General features: G+C 45.3%; 1 protein-coding gene across 2 annotated transcripts in view; it reads left to right on the top strand.

Annotated features, from left to right (window-relative positions):
• LOC109906797 (interleukin-1 receptor accessory protein-like 1-B) overlaps nt 1-19305 on the top strand; it is a 430365-nt gene extending 411060 nt beyond the window's left edge. For both annotated transcript variants that reach the window (XM_031792874.1, XM_031792873.1), the window contains one exon: nt 17438-19305. In XM_031792874.1, the coding sequence (XP_031648734.1) occupies nt 17438-18180 (743 nt within the window). In that variant the 3' untranslated portion in view covers nt 18181-19305. The remainder of the gene's footprint in view (nt 1-17437) is intronic.
• Nucleotides 19306-26075: the final 6770 nt, after the last annotated feature.

Here is a 26075-nt window from a genome sequence, read left to right as displayed (position 1 = left end):
ACCACAACCAGCCACAACTAACCACAACCAGCCACAACTAACCACAACCAGCCACAACCTGACACAACCAGCCACAACTAACCACAACCAGCCACAACTAACCACAACCAGCCACATCTAACCACAACCAGCCACAACTAACCACAACCAGCCACAACCTGACACATCCAGCCACACCCAGCCACAACCAGCCACAACCAGCCTCACCCAGCCGCAACCAGCCACACCCAGCCACAACCAGCCTCACCCAGACACAACCAGCCACACCCAGACACAACCAGCCTCACCCAGACACAACCAGCCACACCCAGCCACAACCAGCCTCACCCAGACACAACCAGCCACACCCAGACACAACCAGCCACACCCAGCCACAACCAGCCTCACCCAGGCACAACCAGCCACACCCAGCCACAACCAGCCTCACCCAGACACAACCAGCCACACCCAGCCACAACCAGCCTCACCCAGACACACCCAGCCCCTCCCAGCCACAACCAGCCTCACCCAGACACAACCAGCCACACCCAGCCCCAACCAGCCACACCATCCGTGCTACTCTAGAGAGATACTCAGAGAGAGAGAGAGAGAGGTAGAGGAGCAGAGACAGAGAAGCAGAGAGAGAGAGAGAGAAGCAGAGGAGCAGAGATAGAGAAGCAGAGAGAGAGAGAAGCAGAGGAGCAGAGATAGAGAAGCAGAGAGAGAGAGAGAAGCAGAGGAGCAGAGAAGAAGAGAGAGCGCGAAGCAGGGGAGCAGCGACAGAGAAGCAGAGAGAGAGAGAAGCAGAGGAGCAGAGACAGAGAAGCAGAGAGAGAGAGAAGCAGATAGAGAGAGAGAAGCAGAGGAGCAGAGAGAGAGAAGCAGAGAGAGAGAGAAGCAGAGAGAGAAGCAGAGGAGCAGAGACAGAGAAGCAGAGAGAGATAGAAGCAGAGAGAGAGAGAAGCAGGAGAGTGGAGACAGAGAAGCAGAGAGAGAGAGAAGCAGAGAGAGAGAGAAGCAGAGGGAGAGAGGAGCAGGGGAGCAGAGACAGAGAAGCAGAGAGAGAGAGAAGCAGAGAGAGAGAAGCAGAGTAGCAGAGACAGAGAAGCAGAGAGAGAGAGAAGCAGAGAGAGAGAAGCAGAGTAGCAGAGACAGAGAAGCAGAGAGAGAGAGAAGCAGAGGAGCAGAGACAGAGAAGCAGAGAGAGAGAGAGAAGCAGAGGAGCAGAGACAGAGAAGCAGAGAGAGAGAGAAGCAGAGAGAGAGAGAAGCAGAGAGAGAGAAGCAGAGGAGCAGAGACAGAGAAGCAGAGAGAGAGAGAAGCAGAGGAGCAGAGACAGAGAAGCAGAGAGAGAGAGAAGCAGAGGAGCAGAGACAGAGAAGCAGAGAGAGAGAGAAGCAGAGGAGCAGAGACAGAGAAGCAGAGAGAGAGAGAAGCAGAGAGAGAGAAGCAGAGGAGCAGAGACAGAGAAGCAGAGAGAGAGAGAAGCAGAGTAGCAGAGACAGAGAAGCAGAGAGAGAGAGAAGCAGAGGAGCAGAGACAGAGAAGCAGAGAGAGAGAGAAGCAGAGGAGCAGAGACAGAGAAGCAGAGAGAGAGAGAAGCAGAGAGAGAGAGAAGCAGAGAGAGAGAAGCAGAGGAACAGAGACAGAGAAGCAGAGAGAGAGAGAAGCAGAGGAGCAGAGACAGAGAAGCAGAGAGAGAGAGAAGCAGAGAGAGAGAGAAGCAGAGAGAGAGAGAAGCAGAGGAGCAGAGACAGAGAAGCAGAGAGAGAGAGAAGCAGAGGAGCAGAGACAGAGAAGCAGAGAGAGAGAGAAGCAGAGAGAGAGAGAAGCAGAGGAGCAGAGACAGAGAAGCAGAGCAGAGAGAAGCAGAGAGAGAGAGAAGCAGAGAGAGAGAGAAGCAGAGGAGCGGAGACAGAGAAGCAGAGAGAGAGAGAAGCAGAGGAGCAGAGACAGAGAAGCAGAGAGAGAGAGAAGCAGAGAGAGAGAGAAGCAGAGGAGCAGAGACAGAGAAGCAGGAGCAAAGACAGAGAAGCAGAGAGAGAGAGAAGCAGAGGAGCAGAGACAGAGAAGCAGAGAGAGAGAGAAGCAGAGGAGAGAGAAGCAGAGGGAGAGAGAAGCAGAGGGAGAGAGAAGCAGAGGGAGAGAGAAGCAGGGGAGCAGAGACAGAGAAGCAGAGAGAGAGAGAAGCAGAGGAGCAGAGACAGAGAAGCAGAGAGAGAGAGAAGCAGAGGAGCAGAGACAGAGAAGCAGAGAGAGAGAGAAGCAGAGGAGCAGAGACAGAGAAGCAGAGAGAGAGAGAAGCAGAGGAGCAGAGACAGAGAAGCAGAGAGAGAGAGAAGCAGAGAGAGAGAAGCAGAGGAGCAGAGACAGAGAAGCAGAGAGACAGAGAAGCAGAGAGAGAGAGAAGCAGAGGAGCAGAGAGAGAGAAGCAGAGAGAGAGAAGCAGAGGAGCAGAGACAGAGAAGCAGAGAGAGAGAAGCAGAGAGAGAGAAGCAGAGGAGCAGAGACAGAGAAGCAGAGAGAGAGAAGCAGAGGAGCAGAGACAGAGAAGCAGAGACAGAGAAGCAGAGACAGAGAAGCAGAGACAGAGGAGCAGAGAGAGAGAAGCAGAGGAGCAGAGACAGAGAAGCAGAGAGAGAGAGAAGCAGAGGAGCAGAGACAGAGAAGCAGAGAGAGAGAGAAGCAGAGGAGCAGAGACAGAGGAGCAGAGACAGAGAAGCAGAGAGAGAGAGAAGCAGAGGAGCAGAGACAGAGAAGCAGAGAGACAGAGAAGCAGAGGAGCAGAGACAGAGGAGCAGAGACAGAGGAGCAGAGACAGAGAAGCAGAGACAGAGGAGCAGAGACAGAGGAGCAGAGACAGAGGAGCAGAGACAGAGGAGCAGAGAGACAGAGAAGCAGAGACAGAGGAGCAGAGACAGAGGAGCAGAGACAGAGAAGCAGAGAGACAGAGAAGCAGAGGAGCAGAGACAGAGGAGCAGAGACAGAGGGGTAGAGACAGAGGAGCAGAGACAGAGAAGCAGAGACAGAGGAGCAGAGACAGAGGAGCAGAGACAGAGAAGCAGAGACAGAGGAGCAGAGACAGAGGAGCAGAGACAGAGGAGCAGAGACAGAGAAGCAGAGACAGAGGAGCAGAGAGACAGAGAAGCAGAGACAGAGGAGCAGAGACAGAGGAGCAGAGACAGAGAAGCAGAGAGACAGAGAAGCAGAGGAGCAGAGACAGAGGAGCAGAGACAGAGGAGCAGAGACAGAGGAGCAGAGACAGAGAAGCAGAGACAGAGGAGCAGAGACAGAGGAGCAGAGACAGAGAAGCAGAGACAGAGGAGCAGAGACAGAGGAGCAGAGACAGAGGAGCAGAGACAGAGAAGCAGAGACAGAGGAGCAGAGACAGAGGAGCAGAGAGAGAGAGAAGCAGAGGAGCAGAGAGAGAGAGAAGCAGAGGAGCAGAGACAGAGGAGCAGAGAGAGAGAGAAGCAGAGGAGCAGAGAGAGAGAGAAGCAGAGGAGCAGAGACAGAGAAGCAGAGAGAGAGAGAAGCAGAGGAGCAGAGACAGAGAAGCAGAGAGAGAGAGAAGCTCTTAATTTTGATTGTTTATTTCACTTTATATCCTCACTTTATATATTATCTACCTCACTTGCTTTGGCAATGTTAACACATGTTTCCCATGCCAATAAAGCCCTTGAATTGAATTGAATTGAATTGAATTGAGAAGCAGAGAGAGGCAGAGAAGCAGAGAGAGAGATAGTAGAGGGTGGAAAGGGGTCTTGTGTTTGCCAGCAAAGTCCAATTACAGGGAACATCCAGACTGACTTATCATAGTGAGGTGATGAGAGGGCTTTGTTCTCCATGCTCCTGCTAATCAGCCTGCTCTCTTGCTCTCCTCTATCCCCAGGGGCTCAGCTGAGCATAAGGCATAAAAGAGAAAAGCCCTTTTGAGTTTTACCCTCCCCAAGGGTTGGAGGGAGACAAGAAGGAGAGAGACGTACGGCGAGGGAGATGTAGAGGGGTGCATAAGGAGATGGAGTGAGAGGGAGATGTAGAGGGGTGCATAAGGAGATGGAGGGAGAGGGAGATGTAGAGGGGTGCATAAGGAGATGGAGGGAGAGGGAGATGTAGAGGGGTGCATAAGGAGACGGAGGGAGAGGGAGATGTAGAGGGGTGCATAAGGAGATGGAGGGAGAGGGAGATGTAGAGGGGTGCATAAGGAGATGGAGGGAGAGGGAGATGTAGAGGGGTGCATAAGGAGATGGAGGGAGAGGGAGATGTAGAGGGGTGCATAAGGAGATGGAGGGCGAGGGAGATGTAGAGGGATGCATAAGGAGATGGAGGGAGATGTAGAGGGGTGCATAACGAGATGGAGGAAGAGGGAGATGTAGAGGGGTGCATAAGGAGATGGAGGGAGAGGGAGATGTAGAGGGGTGCATAAGGAGATGGAGGGCGAGGGAGATGTAGAAGGGGTGCATAAAGAGATGGAGGGCGAGGGAGATGTAGAGGGGTGCATAAGGAGATGGAGGGAGAGGGAGATGTAGAGGGGTGCATAAGGAGATGGAGTGAGTGAGGGAGAAAGGGAGATGGAGGGAGTGAGAGGGAGGGAGATGTAGAGGGGTGCATAAGGAGATGGAGGGAGAGGGAGATGTAGAGGGGTGCATAAGGAGATGGAGTGAGTGAGGGAGAAAGGGAGATGGAGGGAGTGAGATTGAGGGAGATAGGGAGATGGAGTGAGTGAGAGGGAGTGAGTGAGGGAGAAAGGGAGATGGAGTGAGTGAGAGGGAGTGAGGGAGAGAGAGTGAGGGAGAAAGGGAGATGGAAAGAGGGAGAGTGAGAGAGAGAGCAAGAGAGAGTAAGAGATGGCCAGCTCTGTTGGCTCAGAGAGCAGCACCTCTCACAGTAGGGGCTCTTTGATTAGAAAGGGAAGCTTAGTTAATACTGTCAACCTGTAGTGGAAAAGTCTTTGTTTCTGACAGGACCCCAGCAGCCTCACTAACAGCAGACTTTAGCAGCCTCCACTCTTCTGGCATGTAGGGGAACACTGTTTACAAATGAGGAACACTGTTTAGAAAGGGCAGATTGTATAGTGTGTCACCCTACACACACACACACGCACACACATGCACACACAGACACACACACACACACACACACACACACACACACACACACACACACACACACACACACACAGATCAATTTCTCTCATATTGTTTTCACTATTGAGTTATTGTGCCTCAGTAGGTCTCTAATAGCCATTATATCAGCAGTTAGAACATAACGTTTAACAAGGCTATGGGTCTGATAGGTCAATGTATTGTCTGATGTCAGTGTGTTTAACAAGGCTATGGGTCTGATAGGTCAATGTATTGTCTGATGTCAGTGTGTTTAACAAGGCTATGGGTCTGATAGGTCAATGTATTGTCTGATGTCAGTGTGTTTAACAAGGCTATGGGGTCTGATAGGTCAATGTATTGTCTGATGTCAGTGTGTTTAACAAGGCTATGGGTCTGATAGGTCAATGTATTGTCTGATGTCAGTGTGTTTAACAAGGCTATGGGGTCTGATAGGTCAATGTATTGTCTGATGTCAGTGTGTTTACCAAGGCTATGGGGTCTGATAGGTCAATGTATTGTCTGATGTCAGTGTGTTTAACAAGGCTATGGGTCTGATAGGTCAATGTATTGTCTGATGTCAGTGTGTTTAACAAGGCTATGGGGTCTGATAGGTCAATGTATTGTCTGATGTCAGTGTGTTTAACAAGGCTATGGGTCTGATAGGTCAATGTATTGTCTGATGTCAGTGTGTTTAACAAGGCTATGGGTCTGATAGGTCAATGTATTGTCTGATGTCAGTGTGTTTAACAAGGCTATGGGTCTGATAGGTCAATGTATTGTCTGATGTCAGTGTGTTTAACAAGGCTATGGGTCTGATAGGTCAATGTATTGTCTGATGTCAGTGTGTTTAACAACGCTATGGGGTCTGATAGGTCAATGTATTGTCTGATGTCAGTGTGTTTTAACAAGGCTATGGGTCTGATAGGTCAATGTATTGTCTGATGTCAGTGTGTTTAACAAGGCTATGGGTCTGATAGGTCAATGTATTGTCTGATGTCAGTGTGTTTAACAAGGCTATGGGTCTGATAGGTCAATGTATTGTCTGATGTCAGTGTGTTTACCAAGGCTATGGGGTCTGATAGGTCAATGTATTGTCTGATGTCAGTGTGTTTAACAAGGCTATGGGTCTGATAGGTCAATGTATTGTCTGATGTCAGTGTGTTTAACAATGCTATGGGTCTGATAGGTCAATGTATTGTCTGATGTCAGTGTGTTTAACAAGGCTATGGGGTCTGATAGGTCAATGTATTGTCTGATGTCAGTGTGTTTACCAAGGCTATGGGGTCTGATAGGTCAATGTATTGTCTGATGTCAGTGTGTTTAACAAGGCTATGGGTCTGATAGGTCAATGTATTGTCTGATGTCAGTGTGTTTAACAAGGCTATGGGTCTGATAGGTCAATGTATTGTCTGATGTCAGTGTGTTTAACAAGGCTATGGGTCTGATAGGTCAATGTATTGTCTGATGTCAGTGTGTTTACCAAGGCTATGGGTCTGATAGGTCAATGTATTGTCTGATGTCAGTGTGTTTAACAAGGCTATGGGTCTGATAGGTCAATGTATTTGTCTGATGTCAGTGTGTTTAACAAGGCTATGGGTCTGATAGGTCAATGTATTGTCTGATGTCAGTGTGTTTAACAAGGCTATGGGTCTGATAGGTCAATGTATTGTCTGATGTCAGTGTGTTTAACAAGGCTATGGGTCTGATAGGTCAATGTATTGTCTGATGTCAGTGTGTTTAACAAGGCTATGGGTCTGATAGGTCAAGTATTGTCTGATGTCAGTGGTTTAACAAGGCTATGGGTCTGATTAGGTCAATGTATTGTCTGATGTCAGTGTGTTTAACAGGCTATGGGTCTGATAGGTCAATGTATTGTCTGATGTCAGTGTGTTTAACAAGGCTATGGGGTCTGATAGGTCAATGTATTGTCTGATGTCAGTGTGGTTTAACAAGGCTATGGGTCTGATAGGTCAATGTATTGTCTGATGTCAGTGTGTTTAAACAAGGCTATGGGTCTGATAGGTCAATGTATTGTCTGATGTCAGTGTGTTTAACAAGGCTAGGGTCTGATAGGTCAATGTATTGTCTGATGTCAGTGTGTTTAACAAGGCTATGGGGTCTGATAGGTCAATGTATTGTCTGATGTCAGTGTGTTTAACAAGGCTATGGGTCTGATAGGTCAATGTATTGTCTGATGTCAGTGTGTTTAACAAGGCTATGGGTCTGATAGGTCAATGTATTGTCTGATGTCAGTGTGTTTAACAAGGCTATGGGATAGGTCATGTATTGTCTTATGGTGGTTTACCAAGGCTATGGGTCTGATAGGTCATGTATTGTCTGATGTCCGTGTGTTTAACAAGGCTTATGGGTCTGATAGGTCAATGTATTGTCTGATGTCAGTGTGTTTAACAAGGCTATGGGTCTGATAGGTCAATGTATTGTCTGATGTCAGTGTGTTTAACAAGGCTATGGGTCTGATAGGTCAATGTATTGTCTGATGTCAGTGTGTTTAACAAGGCTATGGGGTCTGATAGGTCAATGTATTGTCTGATGTCAGTGTGTTTAACAAGGCTATGGGTCTGATAGGTCAATGTATTGTCTGATGTCAGTGTGTTTAACAAGGCTATGGGTCTGATAGGTCAATGTATTGTCTGATGTCAGTGTGTTTAACAAGGCTATGGGGTCTGATAGGTCAATGTATTGTCTGATGTCAGTGTGTTTAACAAGGCTATGGGTCTGATAGGTCAATGTATTGTCTGATGTCAGTGTGTTTAACAAGGCTATGGGTCTGATAGGTCATGTATTGTCTGATGTCAGTGTGTTTAACAAGGCTATGGGTCTGATAGGTCAATGTATTGTCTGATGTCAGTGTGTTTACCAAGGCATGGGGTCTGATAGGTCAATGTATTGTCTGATGTCAGTGTGTTTAACAAGGCTATGGGTCTGATAGGTCAATGTATTGTCTGATGTCAGTGTGTTTAACAAGGCTATGGGTCGGATAGGTCAATGGGTCTGATAGGTCAATGTTATGTCTGATGTCAGTGTGTTTAACAAGGCTATGGGTCTGATAGGTCAATGTATTGTCTGATGTCAGTGTGTTTAACCAAGGCTATGGGGTCTGATAGGTCAATGTATTGTCTGATGTCAGTGTGTTTAACAAGGCTATGGGTCTGATAGGGTCAATGTATTGTCTGATGTCAGTGTGTTTAAACAAGGCTATGGGTCTGGATAGGTCAATGTATTGTCTGATGTCAGTGTGTTTAACAAGGCTATGGGGTCTGATAGGTCAATGTATTGTCTGATGTCAGTGTGTTTAACAAGGCTATGGGTCTGATAGGTCAATGTATTGTCTGATGTCAGTGTGTTTAACAAGGCTATGGGTTCTGATAGGTCAATGTATTGTCTGATGTCAGTGTGTTTAACAAGGCTATGGGTCTGATAGGTCAATGTATTGTCTGATGTCAGTGTGTTTAACAAGGCTATGGGTCTGATAGGTCAATGTATTGTCTGATGTAGTGTGTTTAACAAGGCTATGGGTCTGATAGGTCAATGTATTGTCTGATGTCAGTGTGTTTAACAAGGCTATGGGTCTGATAGGTCAATGTATTGTCTGATGTCAGTGTGTTTAACAAGGCTATGGGTCTGATAGGTCAATGTATTGTCTGATGTCAGTGTGTTTAACAAGGCTATGGGTCTGATAGGTCAATGTATTGTCTGATGTCAGTGTGTTTAACCAAGGCTATGGGTCTGATAGGTCAATGTATTGTCTGATGTCAGTGTGTTTAACAAGGCTATGGGTCTGATAGGTCAATGTATTGTCTGATGTCAGTGTGTTTAACAAGGCTATGGGTCTGATAGGTCAATGTATTGTCTGATGTCAGTGTGTTTACCAAGGCTATGGGTCTGATAGGTCAATGTATTGTCTGATGTCAGTGTGTTTAACAAGGCTATGGGTCTGATAGGTCAATGTATTGTCTGATGTCAGTGTGTTTAACAAGGCTATGGGTCTGATAGGTCAATGTATTGTCTGATGTCAGTGTGTTTTAACAAGGCTATGGGTCTGATAGGTCAATGTATTGTCTGATGTCAGTGTGGTTTAACAAGGCTATGGGTCTGATAGGTCAATGGTATTGTCTGATGTCAGTGTGTTGTAAACAAGGCTATGGGTCTGATAGGTCAATGTATTGTCTGATGTCAGTGGTGTTTAACAAGGCTATGGGGTCTGATATGTCAATGTATTGTCTGATGTCAGTGTGTTTAACCAGGCTATGGGGTCTGATAGGGTCACGTATTGTCTGATGTCAGTGTGTTTAACAAGGCTATGGGTCTGATAGGTCAATGTATTGTCCTGATGTCAGTGTGTTTAACAAGGCTATGGGTCTGATAGGTCAATGTATTGTCTGATGTCAGTGTGTTTAACAAGGCTATGGGTCTGATAGGTCAATGTATTGTCTGATGTCAGTGTGTTTAACAAGGCTATGGGTCTGATAGGTCAATGTATTGGTCTGATGTCAGTGGTTTAACCAAGGCTATGGGTCTGATAGGTCAATGTATTGGTCTGATGTCAGTGTGTTTAACAAGGCTATGGGTCTGATAGGTCAATGTATTGTCTGATGTCAGTGTGTTTAACAAGGCTATGGGTCTGATAGGTCAATGTATTGTCTGATGTCAGTGTGTTTTAACAAGGCTATGGGTCTGATAGGTCAATGTATTGTCTGATGTCAGTGGTGTTAACAAGGCTATGGGTCTGATAGGTCAATGTATTGTCCTGATGTCAGTGTGTTTAACAAGGCTATGGGTCTGATAGGTCAATGTATTGTCTGATGTCAGTGTGTTTAACAAGGCTATGGGTCTGATAGGTCAATGTATTGTCTGATTGTCAGTGTGTTTAACAAGGCTATGGGTCTGATAGGTCAATGTATTGTCTGATGTCAGTGTGTTTAACAAGGCTATGGGGTCTGATAGGTCAATGTATTGTCTGATGTCAGTGTGTTTAACAAGGCTATGGGTCTGATAGGTCAATGTATTGTCTGATGTCAGTGTGTTTAACAAGGCTATGGGTCTGATAGGTCAATGTATTGTCTGATGTCAGTGTGTTTAACAAGGCTATGGGTCTGATAGGTCAATGTATGTCTGATGTCAGTGTGTTTAACAAGGCTATGGGTCTGATAGGTCAATGTATTGTCTGATGTCAGTGTGTTTACCAAGGCTATGGGTCTGATAGGTCAATGTATTGTCTGATGTCAGTGTGTTTAACAAGGCTATGGGTCTGATAGGTCAATGTATTGTCTGATGTCAGTGTGTTTAACAAGGCTATGGGTCTGATAGGTCAATGTATTGTCTGATGTCAGTGTGTTTAACAAGGCTATGGTCTGATAGGTCAATGTATTGTCTGATGTCAGTGTGTTTAACAAGGCTATGGGTCTGATAGGTCAATGTATTGTCTGATGTCAGTGTGTTTAACAAGGCTATGGGTCTGATAGGTCAATGTATTGTCTGATGTCAGTGTGTTTAACAAGGCTATGGGTCTGATAGGTCAATGTATTGTCTGATGTCAGTGTGTTTAACAAGGCTATGGGTCTGATAGGTCAATGTATTGTCTGATGTCAGTGTGTTTAACAAGGCTATGGGTCTGATAGGTCAACGTATTGTCTGATGTCAGTGTGTTTAACAAGGCTAGGGTCTGATAGGTCATGATGTCTGATGTCGTGTGTTTAACAAGGCTATGGGTCTGATAGGTCAATGTATTGTCTGATGTCAGTGTGTTTAACAAGGCTATGGGTCTGATAGGTCAATGTATTGTCTGATGTCAGTGTGTTTAACAAGGCTATGGGTCTGATAGGTCAATGTATTGTCTGATGTCAGTGTGTTTACCAAGGCTATGGGTCTGATAGGTCAATGTATTGTCTGATGTCAGTGGTGTTTAACAAGGCTATGGGTCTGATAGGGTTGATAGGTCAATGTATTGTCTGATGTCAGTGTGTTTAACAAGGCTATGGGTCTGATAGGTCAATGTATTGTCTGATGTCAGTATGTTTAACAAGGCTATGGGTCTGATAGGTCAATGTATTGTCTGATGTCAGTGTGTTTAACAAGGCTATGGGTCTGATAGGTCAATGTATTGTCTGATGTCAGTGTGTTTACCAAGGCTATGGGTCTGATAGGTCAATGTATTGTCTGATGTCAGTGTGTTTACCAAGGCTATGGGTCTGATAGGTCAATGTATTGTCTGATGTCAGTGTGTTTAACAAGGCTATGGGTCTGATAGGTCAATGTATTGTCTGATGTCAGTGTGTTTAACAAGGCTATGGGTCTGATAGGTCAACGTATTGTCTGATGTCAGTGTGTTTAACAAGGCTATGGGTCTGATAGGGTCAATGTATTGTCTGATGTCAGTGTGTTTAACAAGGCTATGGGTCTGATAGGTCAATGTATTGTCTGATGTCAGTGTGTTTAACAAGGCTATGGGTCTGATAGGTCAACGTATTGTCTGATGTCAGTGTGTTTAACAAGGCTATGGGTCTGATAGGTCAATGTATTGTCTGATGTCAGTGTGTTTAACAAGGCTATGGGTCTGATAGGTCAATGTATTGTCTGATGTCAGTGTGTTTAACAAGGCTATGGGTCTAATAGGTCAATGTATTGTCTGATGTCAGTGTGTTTAACAAGGCTATGGGTCTGATAGGTCAATGTATTGTATTGGTCTGATGTCAGTGTGTTTAACAAGGCTATGGGTCTGATAGGTCAATGTATTGTCTGATGTCAGTGTGTTTAACAAGGCTATGGGTCTGATAGGTCAATGTATTGTCTGATGTCAGTGTGTTTAACAAGGCTATGGGTCTGATAGGTCAATGTATTGTCTGATGTCAGTGTGTTTACCAAGGCTATGGGTCTGATAGGTCAATGTATTGTCTGATGTCAGTGTGTTTAACAAGGCTATGGGTCTGATAGGTCAATGTATTGTCTGATGTCAGTGTGTTTAACAAGGCTATGGGGTCTGATAGGTCAACGTATTGTCTGATGTCAGTGTGTTTACCAAGGCTATGGGTCTGATAGGTCAATGTATTGTCTGATGTCAGTGTGTTTAACAAGGCTATGGGTCTGATAGGTCAATGTATTGTCTGATGTCAGTGTGTTTAACAAGGCTATGGGTCTGATAGGTCAACGTATTGTCTGATGTCAGTGTGTTTAACAAGGCTATGGGTCTGATAGGTCAATGTATTGTCTGATGTCAGTGTGTTTAACAAGGCTATGGGTCTGATAGGTCAATGTATTGTCTGATGTCAGTGTGTTTAACAAGGCTATGGGTCTGATAGGTCAACGTATTGTCTGATGTCAGTGTGTTTAACAAGGCTATGGGTCTGATAGGTCAATGTATTGTCTGATGTCAGTGTGTTTAACAAGGCTATGGGGTCTGATAGGTCAATGTATTGTCTGATGTCAGTGTGTTTACCAAGGCTATGGGTCTGATAGGTCAATGTATTGTCTGATGTCAGTGTGTTTACCAAGGCTATGGGTCTGATAGGTCAATGTATTGTCTGATGTCAGTGTGTTTAACAAGGCTATGGGTCTGATAGGTCAATGTATTGTCTGATGTCAGTGTGTTTAACAAGGCTATGGGTCTGATAGGTCAATGTATTGTCTGATGTCAGTATGTTTAACAAGGCTATGGGTCTGATAGGTCAATGTATTGTCTGATGTCAGTGTGTTTACCAAGGCTATGGGTCTGATAGGTCAATGTATTGTCTGATGTCAGTGTGTTTACCAAGGCTATGGGTCTGATAGGTCAATGTATTGTCTGATGTCAGTGTGTTTAACAAGGCTATGGGTCTGATAGGTCAATGTATTGTCTGATGTCAGTGTGTTTAACAAGGCTATGGGTCTGATAGGTCAATTAATTGTCTGATGTCAGTATGTTTAACAAGGCTATGGGTCTGATAGGTCAATGTATTGTCTGATGTCAGTGTGTTTAACAAGGCTATGGGTCTGATAGGTCAATGTATTGTCTGATGTCAGTGTGTTTACCAAGGCTATGGGTCTGATAGGTCAATGTATTGTCTGATGTCAGTGTGTTTACCAAGGCTATGGGTCTGATAGGTCAATGTATTGTCTGATGTCAGTGTGTTTACCAAGGCTATGGGGTCTGATAGGTCAACGTATTGTCTGATGTCAGTGTGTTTAACAAGGCTATGGGTCTGATAGGTCAATGTATTGTCTGATGTCAGTGTGTTTAACAAGGCTATGGGTCTGATAGGTCAATGTATTGTCTGATGTCAGTGTGTTTAACAAGGCTATGGGTCTGATAGGTCAATGTATTGTCTGATGTCAGTGTGTTTAACAAGGCTATGGGTCTGATAGGTCAATGTATTGTCTGATGTCAGTGTGTTTAACAAGGCTATGGGTCTGATAGGTCAATGTATTGTCTGATGTCAGTGTGTTTACCAAGGCTATGGGGTCTGAGAGGTCAATGTATTGTCTGATGTCAGTGTGTTTAACAAGGCTATGGGGTCTGATAGGTCAATGTATTGTCTGATGTCAGTGTGTTTAACAAGGCTATGGGGTCTGATAGGTCAATGTATTGTCTGATGTCAGTGTGTTTAACAAGGCTATGGGTCTGATAGGTCAATGTATTGTCTGATGTCAGTGTGTTTACCAAGGCTATGGGGTCTGATAGGTCAATGTATTGTCTGATGTCAGTGTGTTTACCAAGGCTATGGGGTCTGATAGGTCAATGTATTGTCTGATGTCAGTGTGTTTACCAAGGCTATGGGTCTGATAGGTCAATGTATTGTCTGATGTCAGTGTGTTTAACAAGGCTATGGGTCTGATAGGTCAATGTATTGTCTGATGTCAGTGTGTTTAACAAGGCTATGGGTCTGATAGGTCAACGTATTGTCTGATGTCAGTGTGTTTAACAAGGCTATGGGTCTGATAGGTCAATGTATTGTCTGATGTCAGTGTGTTTAACAAGGCTATGGGTCTGATAGGTCAATGTATTGTCTGATGTCAGTGTGTTTAACAAGGCTATGGGTCTGATAGGTCAATGTATTGTCTGATGTCAGTGTGTTTAACAAGGCTATGGGTCTGATAGGTCAATGTATTGTCTGATGTCAGTGTGTTTACCAAGGCTATGGGGTCTGATAGGTCAATGTATTGTCTGATGTCAGTGTGTTTACCAAGGCTATGGGGTCTGATAGGTCAATGTATTGTCTGATGTCAGTGTGTTTACCAAGGCTATGGGGTCTGATAGGTCAATGTATTGTCTGATGTCAGTGTGTTTACCAAGGCTATGGGGTCTGATAGGTCAATGTATTGTCTGATGTCAGTGTGTTTACCAAGGCTATGGGGTCTGATAGGTCAATGTATTGTCTGATGTCAGTGTGTTTACCAAGGCTATGGGGTCTGATAGGTCAATGTATTGTCTGATGTCAGTGTGTTTAACAAGGCTATGGGTCTGATAGGTCAATGTATTGTCTGATGTCAGTGTGTTTAACAAGGCTATGGGTCTGATAGGTCAATGTATTGTCTGATGTCAGTGTGTTTAACAAGGCAATGGGACTGATAGGTATATGTATTGTCTGATGTCAGTGTGTTTACCAAGGCTATGGGGTCTGATAGGTCAATGTATTGTCTGATGTCAGTGTGTTTAACAAGGCTATGGGTCTGATAGGTCAATGTATTGTCTGATGTCAGTGTGTTTAACAAGGCTATGGGTCTGAGAGGTCAATGTATTGTCTGATGTCAGTGTGTTTAACAAGGCTATGGGTCTGAGAGGTCAATGTATTGTCTGATGTCAGTGTGTTTAACAAGGCTATGGGGTCTGATAGGTCAATGTATTGTCTGATGTCAGTGTGTTTAACAGGGCTATGGGGTCTGATAGGTCAATGTATTGTCTGATGTCAGTGTGTTTAACAAGGCTATGGGGTCTGATAGGTCAATGTATTGTCTGATGTCAGTGTGTTTAACAAGGCTATGGGTCTGATAGGTCAATGTATTGTCTGATGTCAGTGTGTTTAACAAGGCTATGGGTCTGATAGGTCAATGTATTGTCTGATGTCAGTGTGTTTAACAAGGCTATGGGTCTGATAGGTCAATGTATTGTCTGATGTCAGTGTGTTTAACAAGGCTATGGGGTCTGATAGGTCAATGTATTGTCTGATGTCAGTGTGTTTAACAAGGCTATGGGGTCTGATATGTTGTCTGATGTCAGTGTGTTTAACAAGGCTATGGGGTCTGATATGTTGTCTGATGTCAGTGTGTTTAACAAGGCTATGGGGTCTGATATGTTGTCTGATGTCAGTGTGTTTAACAAGGCTATGGGTCTGATATGTTGTCTGATGTCAGTGTGTTTAACAAGGCTATGGGGTCTGATATGTTGTCTGATGTCAGTGTGTTTAACAAGGCTATGGGGTCTGATATGTTGTCTGATGTCAGTGTGTTTAACAAGGCTATGGGTCTGATATGTTGTCTGATGTCAGTGTGTTTAACAAGGCTATGGGGTCTGATATGTTGTCTGGTGTCAGTGTGTTTAACAAGGCTATGGGGTCTGATATGTTGTCTGATGTCAGTGTGTTTAACAAGGCTATGGGGTCTGATATGTTGTCTGATGTCAGTGTGTTTAACAAGGCTATGGGGTCTGATATGTTGTCTGATGTCAGTGTGTTTAACAAGGCTATGGGGTCTGATATGTTGTCTGATGTTAGTGTGTTTAACAAGGCTATGGGGTCTGATATGTTGTCTGATGTCAGTGTGTTTAACAAGGCTATGGGGTCTGATATGTTGTCTGATGTCAGTGTGTTTTGTGTTTGTTGACTTATTTCTCATTCTCTCTGTTTTTCTCAATATTTATTTTTTACATGTAAAATGCCTGCTTTATATGATGCATTAGATGTATACACTTCTATTTAAATATCCTATTTAGCTAGTCAAACTCAATAAAAGACCATAGCAGGCAGCATCAACCAGTGGATGATAGACCATGTTTTACATACTATACATACAGACTAGAATATCTCTCTCTATATATATATATGATACATTTATATTATATACTATTATATACTGTGTTATTATTTCATACTGTAACTCCATATCATTCTTGCCTCTCTTTCTTTCTCTCTCGCTCTCACCTCTCTCTGTATCTCTGTATCTCTCCCTCCCTCCCTCCCCTCTCTCTCTCTCTGTATCCCTCTCCTTCCCTCCCCTCTCTCTGTATCCCTCTCCTTCCCTCCCCTCTCTCTGTATCCCTCTCCTTCCCTCCCCTCTCTCTCTGTATCCCTCTCCTTCCCTCCCCTCTCTCTCTATATCCTTCCCTCCCTTCTCTCTCTGTATCCCTCTCCTTCCCTCCCCTCTCTCTCTGTATCCCTCTCCTTCCCTCCTCTCTCTCTGTATCCCTCTCCTTCCCTCCCCTCTCTCTCTGTATCCCTCTCCTTCCCTCCTCTCTCTCTGTATCCCTCTCCTTCCCTCCCCTCTCTCTCTGTATCCCTCTCCTTCCCTCCTCTCTCTCTGTATCCCTCTCCTTCCCTCCCCTCTCTCTCTGTATCCCTCTCCTTCCCTCCCCTCTCTCTCTGTATCCCTCTCTCTCTGTATCCTTCCCTCCCCTCTCTCTCTGTATCCCTCTCCTTCCCTCCCTTCTCTCTCTGTATCCCTCTCCTTCCCTCCCCTCTCTCTCTGTATCCCTCTCCCTCCCTCCCCTCTCTCTGTATCCCTCTCCTTCCCTCCTCTCTCTCTTTATCCTCTCCTTCCCTCCCCTTTCCCTCTGTATCCTTCCCTCCCCTCTCTCTCTGTATCCCTCTCCTTCCCTCCCCTCTCTCTGTATCCCTCTCCTTCCCTCCCCTCTCTCTGTATCCCTCTCCTTCCCTCCTCTCTCTCTGTATCCCTCTCCTTCCCTCCCCTCTCTCTCTGTATCCCTCTCCTTCCCTCCCCTCTCTCTCTCTGTATCCCTCTCCTTCCCTCCTCTCTCTCTGTATCCCTCTCCTTCCCTCCTCTCTCTCTGTATCCCTCTCCTTCCCTCCCCTTTCTCTCTGTATCCCGCTCCTTCCCTCCCCTCTCTCTGTATCCCTCTCCTTCCCTCCCCTCTCTCTCTGTATCCCTCTCCTTCCCTCCCCTCTCTCTCTGTATCCCGCTCCTTCCCTCCCTTCTCTCTCTGTATCCCTCTCTTTCCCTCCCCTCTCTCTCTGTATCCTTCCCTCCCCTCTCTCTCTGTATCCCTCTCCTTCCCTCCCTTCTCTCTCTGTATCCCTCTCCTTCCCTCCCTTCTCTCTCTGTATCCCTCTCCTTCCCTCCCCTCTCTCTCTGTATCCCTCTCCTTCCCTCCCTTCTCTCTCTGTATGCCTCTCCTTCCCTCTCTCCAGCCTATATCGAGGACGTGGCGCGCTGTGTGGACCAATCCAAGCGCCTCATCATCGTCATGACACCCAATTATGTGGTGCGGCGGGGTTGGAGCATCTTCGAGCTGGAGACCCGCCTCCGGAACATGCTGGTTACCGGGGAGATCAAGGTGATTCTGATCGAGTGTGCCGAGTTGCATGGCATCATGAACTACCAGGAAGTGGAAGCGCTCAAACACACCATCAAGATGCTGACCGTCATCAAGTGGCGTGGCCCCAAGAGCAACAAGCTCAGCTCCAACTTCTGGAAACACTTGCAGTACGAGATGCCCTTCAAACACATGGAGCCCATCATCAGCAATGAGCAGGTGCTGGACGTCAGCGAGCAGGGCCCTTTCGGTGAGCTCCAGACCGTCTCCGCCATCTCCATGGCAGCCGCCACCTCCACCGCCATGGCCACGGCTCACCCGGACTTGCGGAGCACCTTCCACAACTCCACTGTCAACTACCACACCCAGATGAGGCAGCAGAAACATTACTACCGCAGCTACGAGTACGACATGGCCCCTGGCGGCAGCCTGCCTCCCCTCTCCACCCTGGGTAACCAGCACACCTACTGCAACATCCCTATGACTCTGATCAACGGACAGAGGCCCCACGGCCAGGCCAGGACACCCAGGGAACAGAGCATCGAGGAGGCACACGCCAATAACGCCATGCTACCGCTGCTGCCACGCGAGACCAGTATATCCAGTGTCATCTGGTGACAGCACCAGGCTGGCATAGGGACAGATGGGATATATTGTATGTAGAGGGAGAACTAGCTGGCAGAGTGTGTGGTGGTGGTGGCGGTGGAGGGGGTGTTGCTACGGAGACCGTTAGTGGACTAGAGACGGCTGCTGTGGACTTTGCACCAGGATTCACAGGGGGAAATCACCAACACAGGGCAAGTCATTCCGTCAGACTCAGACCACATTTGTTTGACAAGGACTAAGGAGGAGTTGGCGTGAAAGGAGAACCCGTTTGGTTTGAAATGCCTGCACACACAGACACCAACGCCGATGTTCATTTACCCAGAAACTCAAGGAATACAGGGTCTTGTACATATATTTTATATTTCTTTATAGCGTCAGTATTTTTCTGTTGTTTTTCTTTGACCTTTCATTCACCAGTTTTTATCATCACATTTCTACGTCTGTTTTGATTTATGGTTTGAATTTGTTTGTATTTGGGTATGAAAGTGAAACGATGGTCTGTGAGGTCTGTTGGCTGAACTGTTGTTTGATCTGGACTTGTAGTGGTACTGGTGGTTTGAACTCTTTGTTTTTGAACAGTTAACGGCATTGTAGCGGGAAAGTTTTGATGTTTTATTCGAAAGAAAATGTCATTTTTTTTGTTGTCCTGGTTACATAGATGGAATCTTCTTTCATTTGGGACTCTTATTAAACAAAACTAGATTATGCAACAGATGAAGAGGCCTGGGAGTATGCAAAATATGAATAGATGAACCGACCCATCAGGACACTATAGAGACTGGCGCTAGACTTGGTGTGCAAGTGTTGCAGCTCTCGCAAACATAGTGACATGCTCTTTTGAAAAGACAACATTTCTGTTCAGCTTAACAGAGACATATATCACCCTAAAAACAACTATGTGTATTATTTTATGAGAAAGTATATTTTTGTAACAAAAATATTTGCTTGGAAGTACATAGTTATTCACATTTCATCCCACTAATGACAGAAATAGAGTAACATGCATTCTGTTTTCTACATTATTTTGCTATGCAGTTCCCAAATTGCATAGCAGACAAAGTGGATGTTTGAGTCCTTCACTAAATGTCTTATCTTAGTGGAAAGATGAAAAAATATAAAATCATTTGAGATGTTTTCATCAAGTCCTAATATCATTGTTGGGTGGGTGGGGGGGGTGTATATTTGTGTTTCGAAGACTTTTCCATAACAGAGGAGTGTGCATAGTAACTAGATGTTTTCATCAAGTCCTAATATCATTGTTGGGTGGGTGGGGGGGGTGTATATTTGTGTTTCGAAGACTTTTCCATAACAGAGGAGTGTGCATAGTAACTAGATGTTTCCAACCTATGATATATGTCAATGTATTTAAAAAGACGAAACACTGTTCACACTCGAGAACGTTCATCAAAGCAGATTCATGAGAAGTACCTTCATTACCCCACCGCACATGAATACCAGATAACCTCGACGTAGTGCCTCCCTGATTTCTATGGAGAAGGACAGCAGCCATTTTGAAAAGACGACACACTGAACACAGTTGACTTCCAAGACATGTTCAGAGTGTTGTTGTCATATGTTCCTAGAAGAAGAAATGTTTAGCATACCATGTGACAGTCTGTCAAACGGACCAAAATACAGGAGCAAATCATGAAGTTCCACCCAAGAGAAATGTATCTCCACACATAGTGACAAATAAATGCACATCCATTTTGATTCCTCTGAAATTCAACTTAAACCCCTTCAAATATCCAATGGTCCGTAGTGGTACGGGAAAAGGCAAGATTATCCTCATTATTCTTCAAGCAAGTGAGACCAAAGCTAAAATTGTGCTTGTGAAGAAAAAAGATCTGAAATCTACACCACATGATCCACATTAGGGCTTGTTTTAGGGCTTGTTTTAGGGCTTTACCAAGTTTTTTGGTTAGTTTCAGATTGGCCAAAATATGATGTCATGAAGTCCAGTTAAGCAACAATAAGAGCTACTCAAAGACCCCAACGTTTTTTTTTTTTACCAGGACTTGATAAAGCCTGGTTGGGAGGCGCTTTAGTGGGGAGATTAGGCCTGTGTTGGGTCGGTCCTGACACAACGCATGTCCCTATAACGTTGCCGTGGTTACACTGATGTAAACCGTCTCCAAGGGAACCTCAGAAAGAAAGAAAGTGAGAGACTGTGCTCTCATACAATCCACAATCATTTCATACATAGTTCTTGTGAGGCTAGCCCTATGAAGTAAGATACGACCATATACGGGATCCGACACGGGTTCCACACACTGTAATATCTGATATCGTAACATGGTCTTATTGATACTTCATAGTGCTAGCAGCTTCTAAACAGAAACAGTGAGGTAGTGTATTCAGTCCCTTGTAGTGCCACACATTATGCAAATTATTAACCTATACACAATGAGTCTGTAAGAGATGTCTATGTCCCCGTCGGTCTGCAGAAATGATTGCTTTTTCAATTTCCCTTTGGTTTAACTTTTCAAAGTGTTGGTCTTTTTCTTCAATGTACTGTACTCTGTTGGCTGCTTGGTATATCACTGAGAACAACGTCAATTTCCAACTGTCATACCTGCCTGACCCAACAGAAAACACAGTAGATACATTCAAGACAGAGCTCCTTTAAGGTGTGGATTTCATGTATTCTATGACATTGTGTATATAAATCAAAATGATAATAAGATGAAGACAATCTAGCCACATTCATAGAAAATAAGTTTGCATTTTCAGAGTGAGTGGCAAACTTGTTTTATGAACCTTTCTGGTAATCATAATATTGATATTAATGATGATCATAATTAATAATATATAGCACAGAATTATTCCAGGCACTTTCACCATTTTGAGACAAGATTACGGTTCTGTTGTCTCTCCTGTTTCTGATTCATTTCGTTTTTTATTATGTACCTGCAATGTTAATTAAAGAGATACTATTATTATTAATAATAATAAAAACCCATTTAATAATTGTTCTTTAGACCTGTCTACTTGCATCTTGACATCAACAGTCTTGTTATGATGGGTAAAAACCCATTTAATAATTGTTCTTTAGACCTCTCTACTTGCATCTTGACATCAACAGTCTTGTTATGATGGGACACCAAATCAAATGCTGATTGCAATTGTAGATTTTCATTTAAAGTAAATTTCACTTTTAAAAGTTAATATTCTGCCTCGTATTTGTGGCCAAAACATAAATTGGAGGGGGGAAAAAGCACTTTAAAAAACCACCTCAAACTTGTATCTCAAATAGACCGTTTAAAAACCGCTTGCTATTCTAGAGCATGATGTAATCTCCCTGAGGAAGAGCTGGCCAATCAGCGGTCTAGAGGAGGGTGAGCTGGCCAATCAGCGTTCTACTTACATGAATATGTTTAATGACCGATATATACCCACACCGTTCTACCATTCTGTTGTTGGGGTACACAGCACAAACAAAACTGCTTTTTAACATATTAAATTAAAACATTTTGGAAGGAAAACGATTTAATTCTAGGCCATATTTAATAGAAATGTGGAAACACTGGGCACTTAATGAATCACTTATAATGTAGTTATTATGTAATTACACATTAATAACCATATTACAATGTCCTAACTCACATAATAAGATTTCATATTGACTACATAAGCTTCTGCTAAATTCCTACTCCACTCTTTGGTGTTGAGGTATGTTGGGAAACTGTATGTTGCAGGAAAACACTGTAATCCTGAACCCCGGATAGATCCAACCGTCACTGCAATGTTGCCCCCCCCCCCTCCCTCCCCTGACGCTGGCTGTGACGGCAGAATCCAGGCTACTATACCGGACCGCAGCAGCTAAGCTTGTGATCATGTCTGTACATCACACATACACACACACACTAAAATATTGTAATTATGGATGTGTCAGTGTTCACAGGCCTTCAGACTGTACGACTTCAACCTCCCGACATCTGCCTTCGATTCATTTCTTTCTGACTCTTCCTTTCCCCTCCTTGCCTCTTTCGACTTCACGCTTTCCCAGTCCCCTCCCACTCACAAGGCAGGCAATACACTTACCCTCGTCTTTACTAGAGGCTGTTGACCTACTAATCTCCCAGCAACCCCCCTCCAGGTCTCTGATCACTACTTTGTTTCCTTTTCTGTCTCCCTCTCCCTCTCCTCTAACCCTAGCCACTCAGCCCCTACCCAGTCAGGCTTCAAGACGGGTCACTCAACCGAGACTACTCTTCCCTGTGTCACGGAGGCTATTCGCTCTGCCAAAGCTGACTCTGTCCTCTGTTCTCATCCTCCTAGATCTATCCTCTGCCTTCGACACCGTGAACCATCAGATCCTCCTCTCCACCTGTTCAAGGCTGGGCATCTCTGCACACTCTTGGATTGCATCCTACCTGGCAGGCTGCTCCTACAAGGTGACGTGGAGAGGATCCGTCTGCACAACAGAATCTCACTACTGGTGTCCCCCAGGGCTCAGTTCTAGGTCCTCTCCTCTTCTCTCTACACTAAGTCACTCGGCTCCGTCATATCCTCACATGGTCTCTCCTATCATTGCTATACTTTTCTCCTTCCCCCCTTCTGACACCCAGGTGGCGACACGCATCTCTGCGTGCCTGGCAGATATCTCAGCTTGGGTGTCGCCCCCCAACCTCAAGCTCAACCTCGATAGGACGGAGCTGCTCTTCCTCCCGGGGAAGACCTGTCCGCTCCAAGACCTGTCCGTCACAGTTCACAACTCCACGGTGTCCCCTCCCAGAGTGCAAAGAACCTTGGCATGACCCTGGACAACACCCTGTCATTCTCCTGCAGGTTCCTGCTCTACAACATCCGTAGAGTACAACCCTACCTCACACAGGAAGTGACACAGGTCCTAATCCAGGCACTTTTCATCTCCCGTCTGGACTACTGCGACTCGCTGTTGGCTGTGCTCCCCGCTTGTGCCATCAAACCCCTGCAACTTATCCAGAATGTTGCAGCTCGCCCAGTGTTCAACCCTCCCAAATTCTCCCATGTCACCCCGCTCCTCCGCACACTCCTCTCGCATCCACTACAAGACCATGGTACTTGCCTACGGAGCAGCAAGAGGAACTGTTCCTCCCCTTTCCCCCCCTTTTGTGAACTAACACTCACTCATTTCCCCTTTACTAGTTCTGACTTTGCTGATAGCTACTTTATTGAGGAAAAGTGTACTTATTATGACTGTAATGTGTGGCGGTCCCACCTAGCATTCTTAAGTCTCTCTGGGTAAGAGCGTCTGCTAAATGACTAACATGTCAAATGTAAATGGGGGGTGGGGGGCTGCACTCACTTTAAAAGGCACCTTTCTGCACTGAAACATTCCATCCAAGGGAATGCATAGTCAGTTCCTCCATTTGTTTTGATTTGTGCCTGTTGCCACAGCAATCATTTCCTGCAAGTAAGTGTTTGAATGTTGGTGGTGTCATAGATTCTACTAAGTGTCTGGAACTCTATTAGAGGGATGCAACACCACACACACACACACACACACACACACCAAAGTACTGTAATCATGGATGTGTCAGTGTTCCGACAATGAGGGGCTAGTGCACTTCCTTTAAAAGGCACCTTTCTACTGAAACATTCCAACCAAGGGAATGCATAGTCGGTTCCTGTGTTATTTTTTTACATTGTGCCTGTTGCCACAGCAACCATGCCCTCACAAGTGAATGTTTGAATGTTGGTGGCGGAAGGTGTGCTTGCTGGGTTGGGGGGCTTTGAGAGGGAGTGTGGGGGTGGGGGTTAAAGGTGGAGGTGCTGCTATTGTGGAGGAGTAACCCCCCTAAACACCAGTTCACCAACAGCCTGTATTTGCATTGTGATCAGGCTGCATGGATAATTGGCTGGCTCCAGAGAATACCGACCAACCAAGGAGCAGCAATCCTCCATATTGGGGCCTAATTAAGCTAATTAAATGAGGTCTGTGCACCATACGGAGGGAGAGAGGGAGACATGCTCCATCATTCACACGAGATATAAACATAAACGTTGAGCCGTACAGTACTCAATGTTTATCCTGTATTTGTTCATACGGCGTACTAGACAGCTTTTAGAAATAACAGACTGCCATGACACATTCTACTGGCCCTCTGTGATGAGTCATATCTCAGTACTGGTTACCTGTCAGCAGTCTAATATTGATCGCATGACAGTGTGTGTAGGATGTGATGACATGACACACAAACATATATTTCATCATTTCTTGAAATACATTTTAAAGAAAGAATGGTAAGAATAGAAGCTTTTGAAAATCTTCCTTACCGGTAAATGGTTCCAGTATGTTAGTGTGTATTATGTGTACGGTGTGCTGTATATATTTTGTGTTGTGTAGTGTCTGTGAGTCATGGTTTGTGTGTGTACATATGTTTTGCACTGAGAGGAGGGGCCAGTTGTTTATGGCTCCCACGTGAACTGCTGACGCTGGCCGGTTCCCTCCTGGGTGAGCAGAGCAGAGCAGTACAGGAGTCATAACTCAGTGGACTGCTATTAAACCTGAAGACAACAATCAATACGACTCCTCATTCTGCCCAGCGACTCACTGAATCAGCCAGGGACCCGTCGGTCCATCTGCGAATCAGCATAAATCAGGTGAGTCAATGCACCCAAGAACACTCCACTTGTAAGACCTCACATCACCTGGCCTTGCGGTGAAACCAGCCAAACATCCTTGAAGAAATAACTGTTTGTCTTCTGCCGCTCCTGTCTATCTCTCTCTCTCTCTCTCTCTCTCTCTCTCTCTCTCTCTCTCTCTCTGTCTCTCTGTCTCTCTCCCTCTCTCTCTGTCTCTGTCTCTGTCTCTGTCTCTCTCTTCCCCTACACCCCCCATCTCTCTCTCTCTCTTCAGTGTTTTTTTCTTCTCTCTGTTTTTTTCCTACCCTTTTCTCGTTGTTTGACTGGAAAGCTAAACATGGAAGTCTCCGTGGTCGTGCATGTGCGTCTATCTGTGTGGCTTCCCAGAGAGGGGACGCCAGATGTCTTCATTTAGGATGAAGTGTCTCCATGTGGTTCTTTAGCTTCTGTGGCTTTTCCCTCCAAATGAAATCATCTTCACTTCATTAAGGTGTGACGGCACAATGAGCCCCCCCCCCCCCATTCAAATGCACATGACAGCGAACAAGCTGCTTACATTAGACTACTACTGCTGCTGGGAAGCTCCAGCCATATAGTGATGCTACTTGTAGCACGTTATTCACTCTGGCAGTTTGGTATTGGTATTTTATTAGGATCCCCATTAGCTGTTGCGAAAGCAAACAGAACATTAATAGACAAGAACAGCTCAAGGACAGAACTACATACATTTAAAAACGGCACACGTAGCCTCCACATCAATACATACTGTACACACATTGCCTACACATCAATACATACTGTACACACAAACTATCTAGGTCAAGTAGGGGAGAAGCGTTGTGCCGTGAGGTGTTGCTTTATCTGTTTTTTGAAACCAGATTTGCTGTTCATTTGAGCAATATGGAAAGATAATGGCTATATAATACGGTACGCTTTCTTTGTAAAGCCCCCCTTTCCACACACCCACCACCCAGAGTCCCTGTGGGCCTCGCGACTCTTCATCCCTGTCTCATGCTGTATATGACGTCATCCACCTGGGAAAAAGGTCAACCTGTACATGGAGGTCAGGGGGGAGAGTGGGGTGATGGGGTGAACCCTGGCTGGGGGTTGGGGGGGGTAGCTGGGATGAAGCCCTACAGACATGGTGCCCTACAGACATGGTGCCCTACAGACATGGTGCCCTACAGACATTGTGCCCTACAGACATTGTGCCCTACAGACATGGTGCCCTACAGACATTGTGCCTTACAGACATGGTGCCCTATAGACATGGTGCCCTACAGACATGGTGCCCTACAGACATGGTGCCCTACAGACATGGTGCCCTACAGACATTG

Source organism: Oncorhynchus kisutch, linkage group LG16, assembly GCF_002021735.2.
Source record: "Oncorhynchus kisutch isolate 150728-3 linkage group LG16, Okis_V2, whole genome shotgun sequence".
Lineage (NCBI taxonomy): Eukaryota > Metazoa > Chordata > Actinopteri > Salmoniformes > Salmonidae > Oncorhynchus > Oncorhynchus kisutch.
Note: the sequence above shows the minus strand (reverse complement) of the source record. Positions and strands in the feature narration are given on the sequence as shown.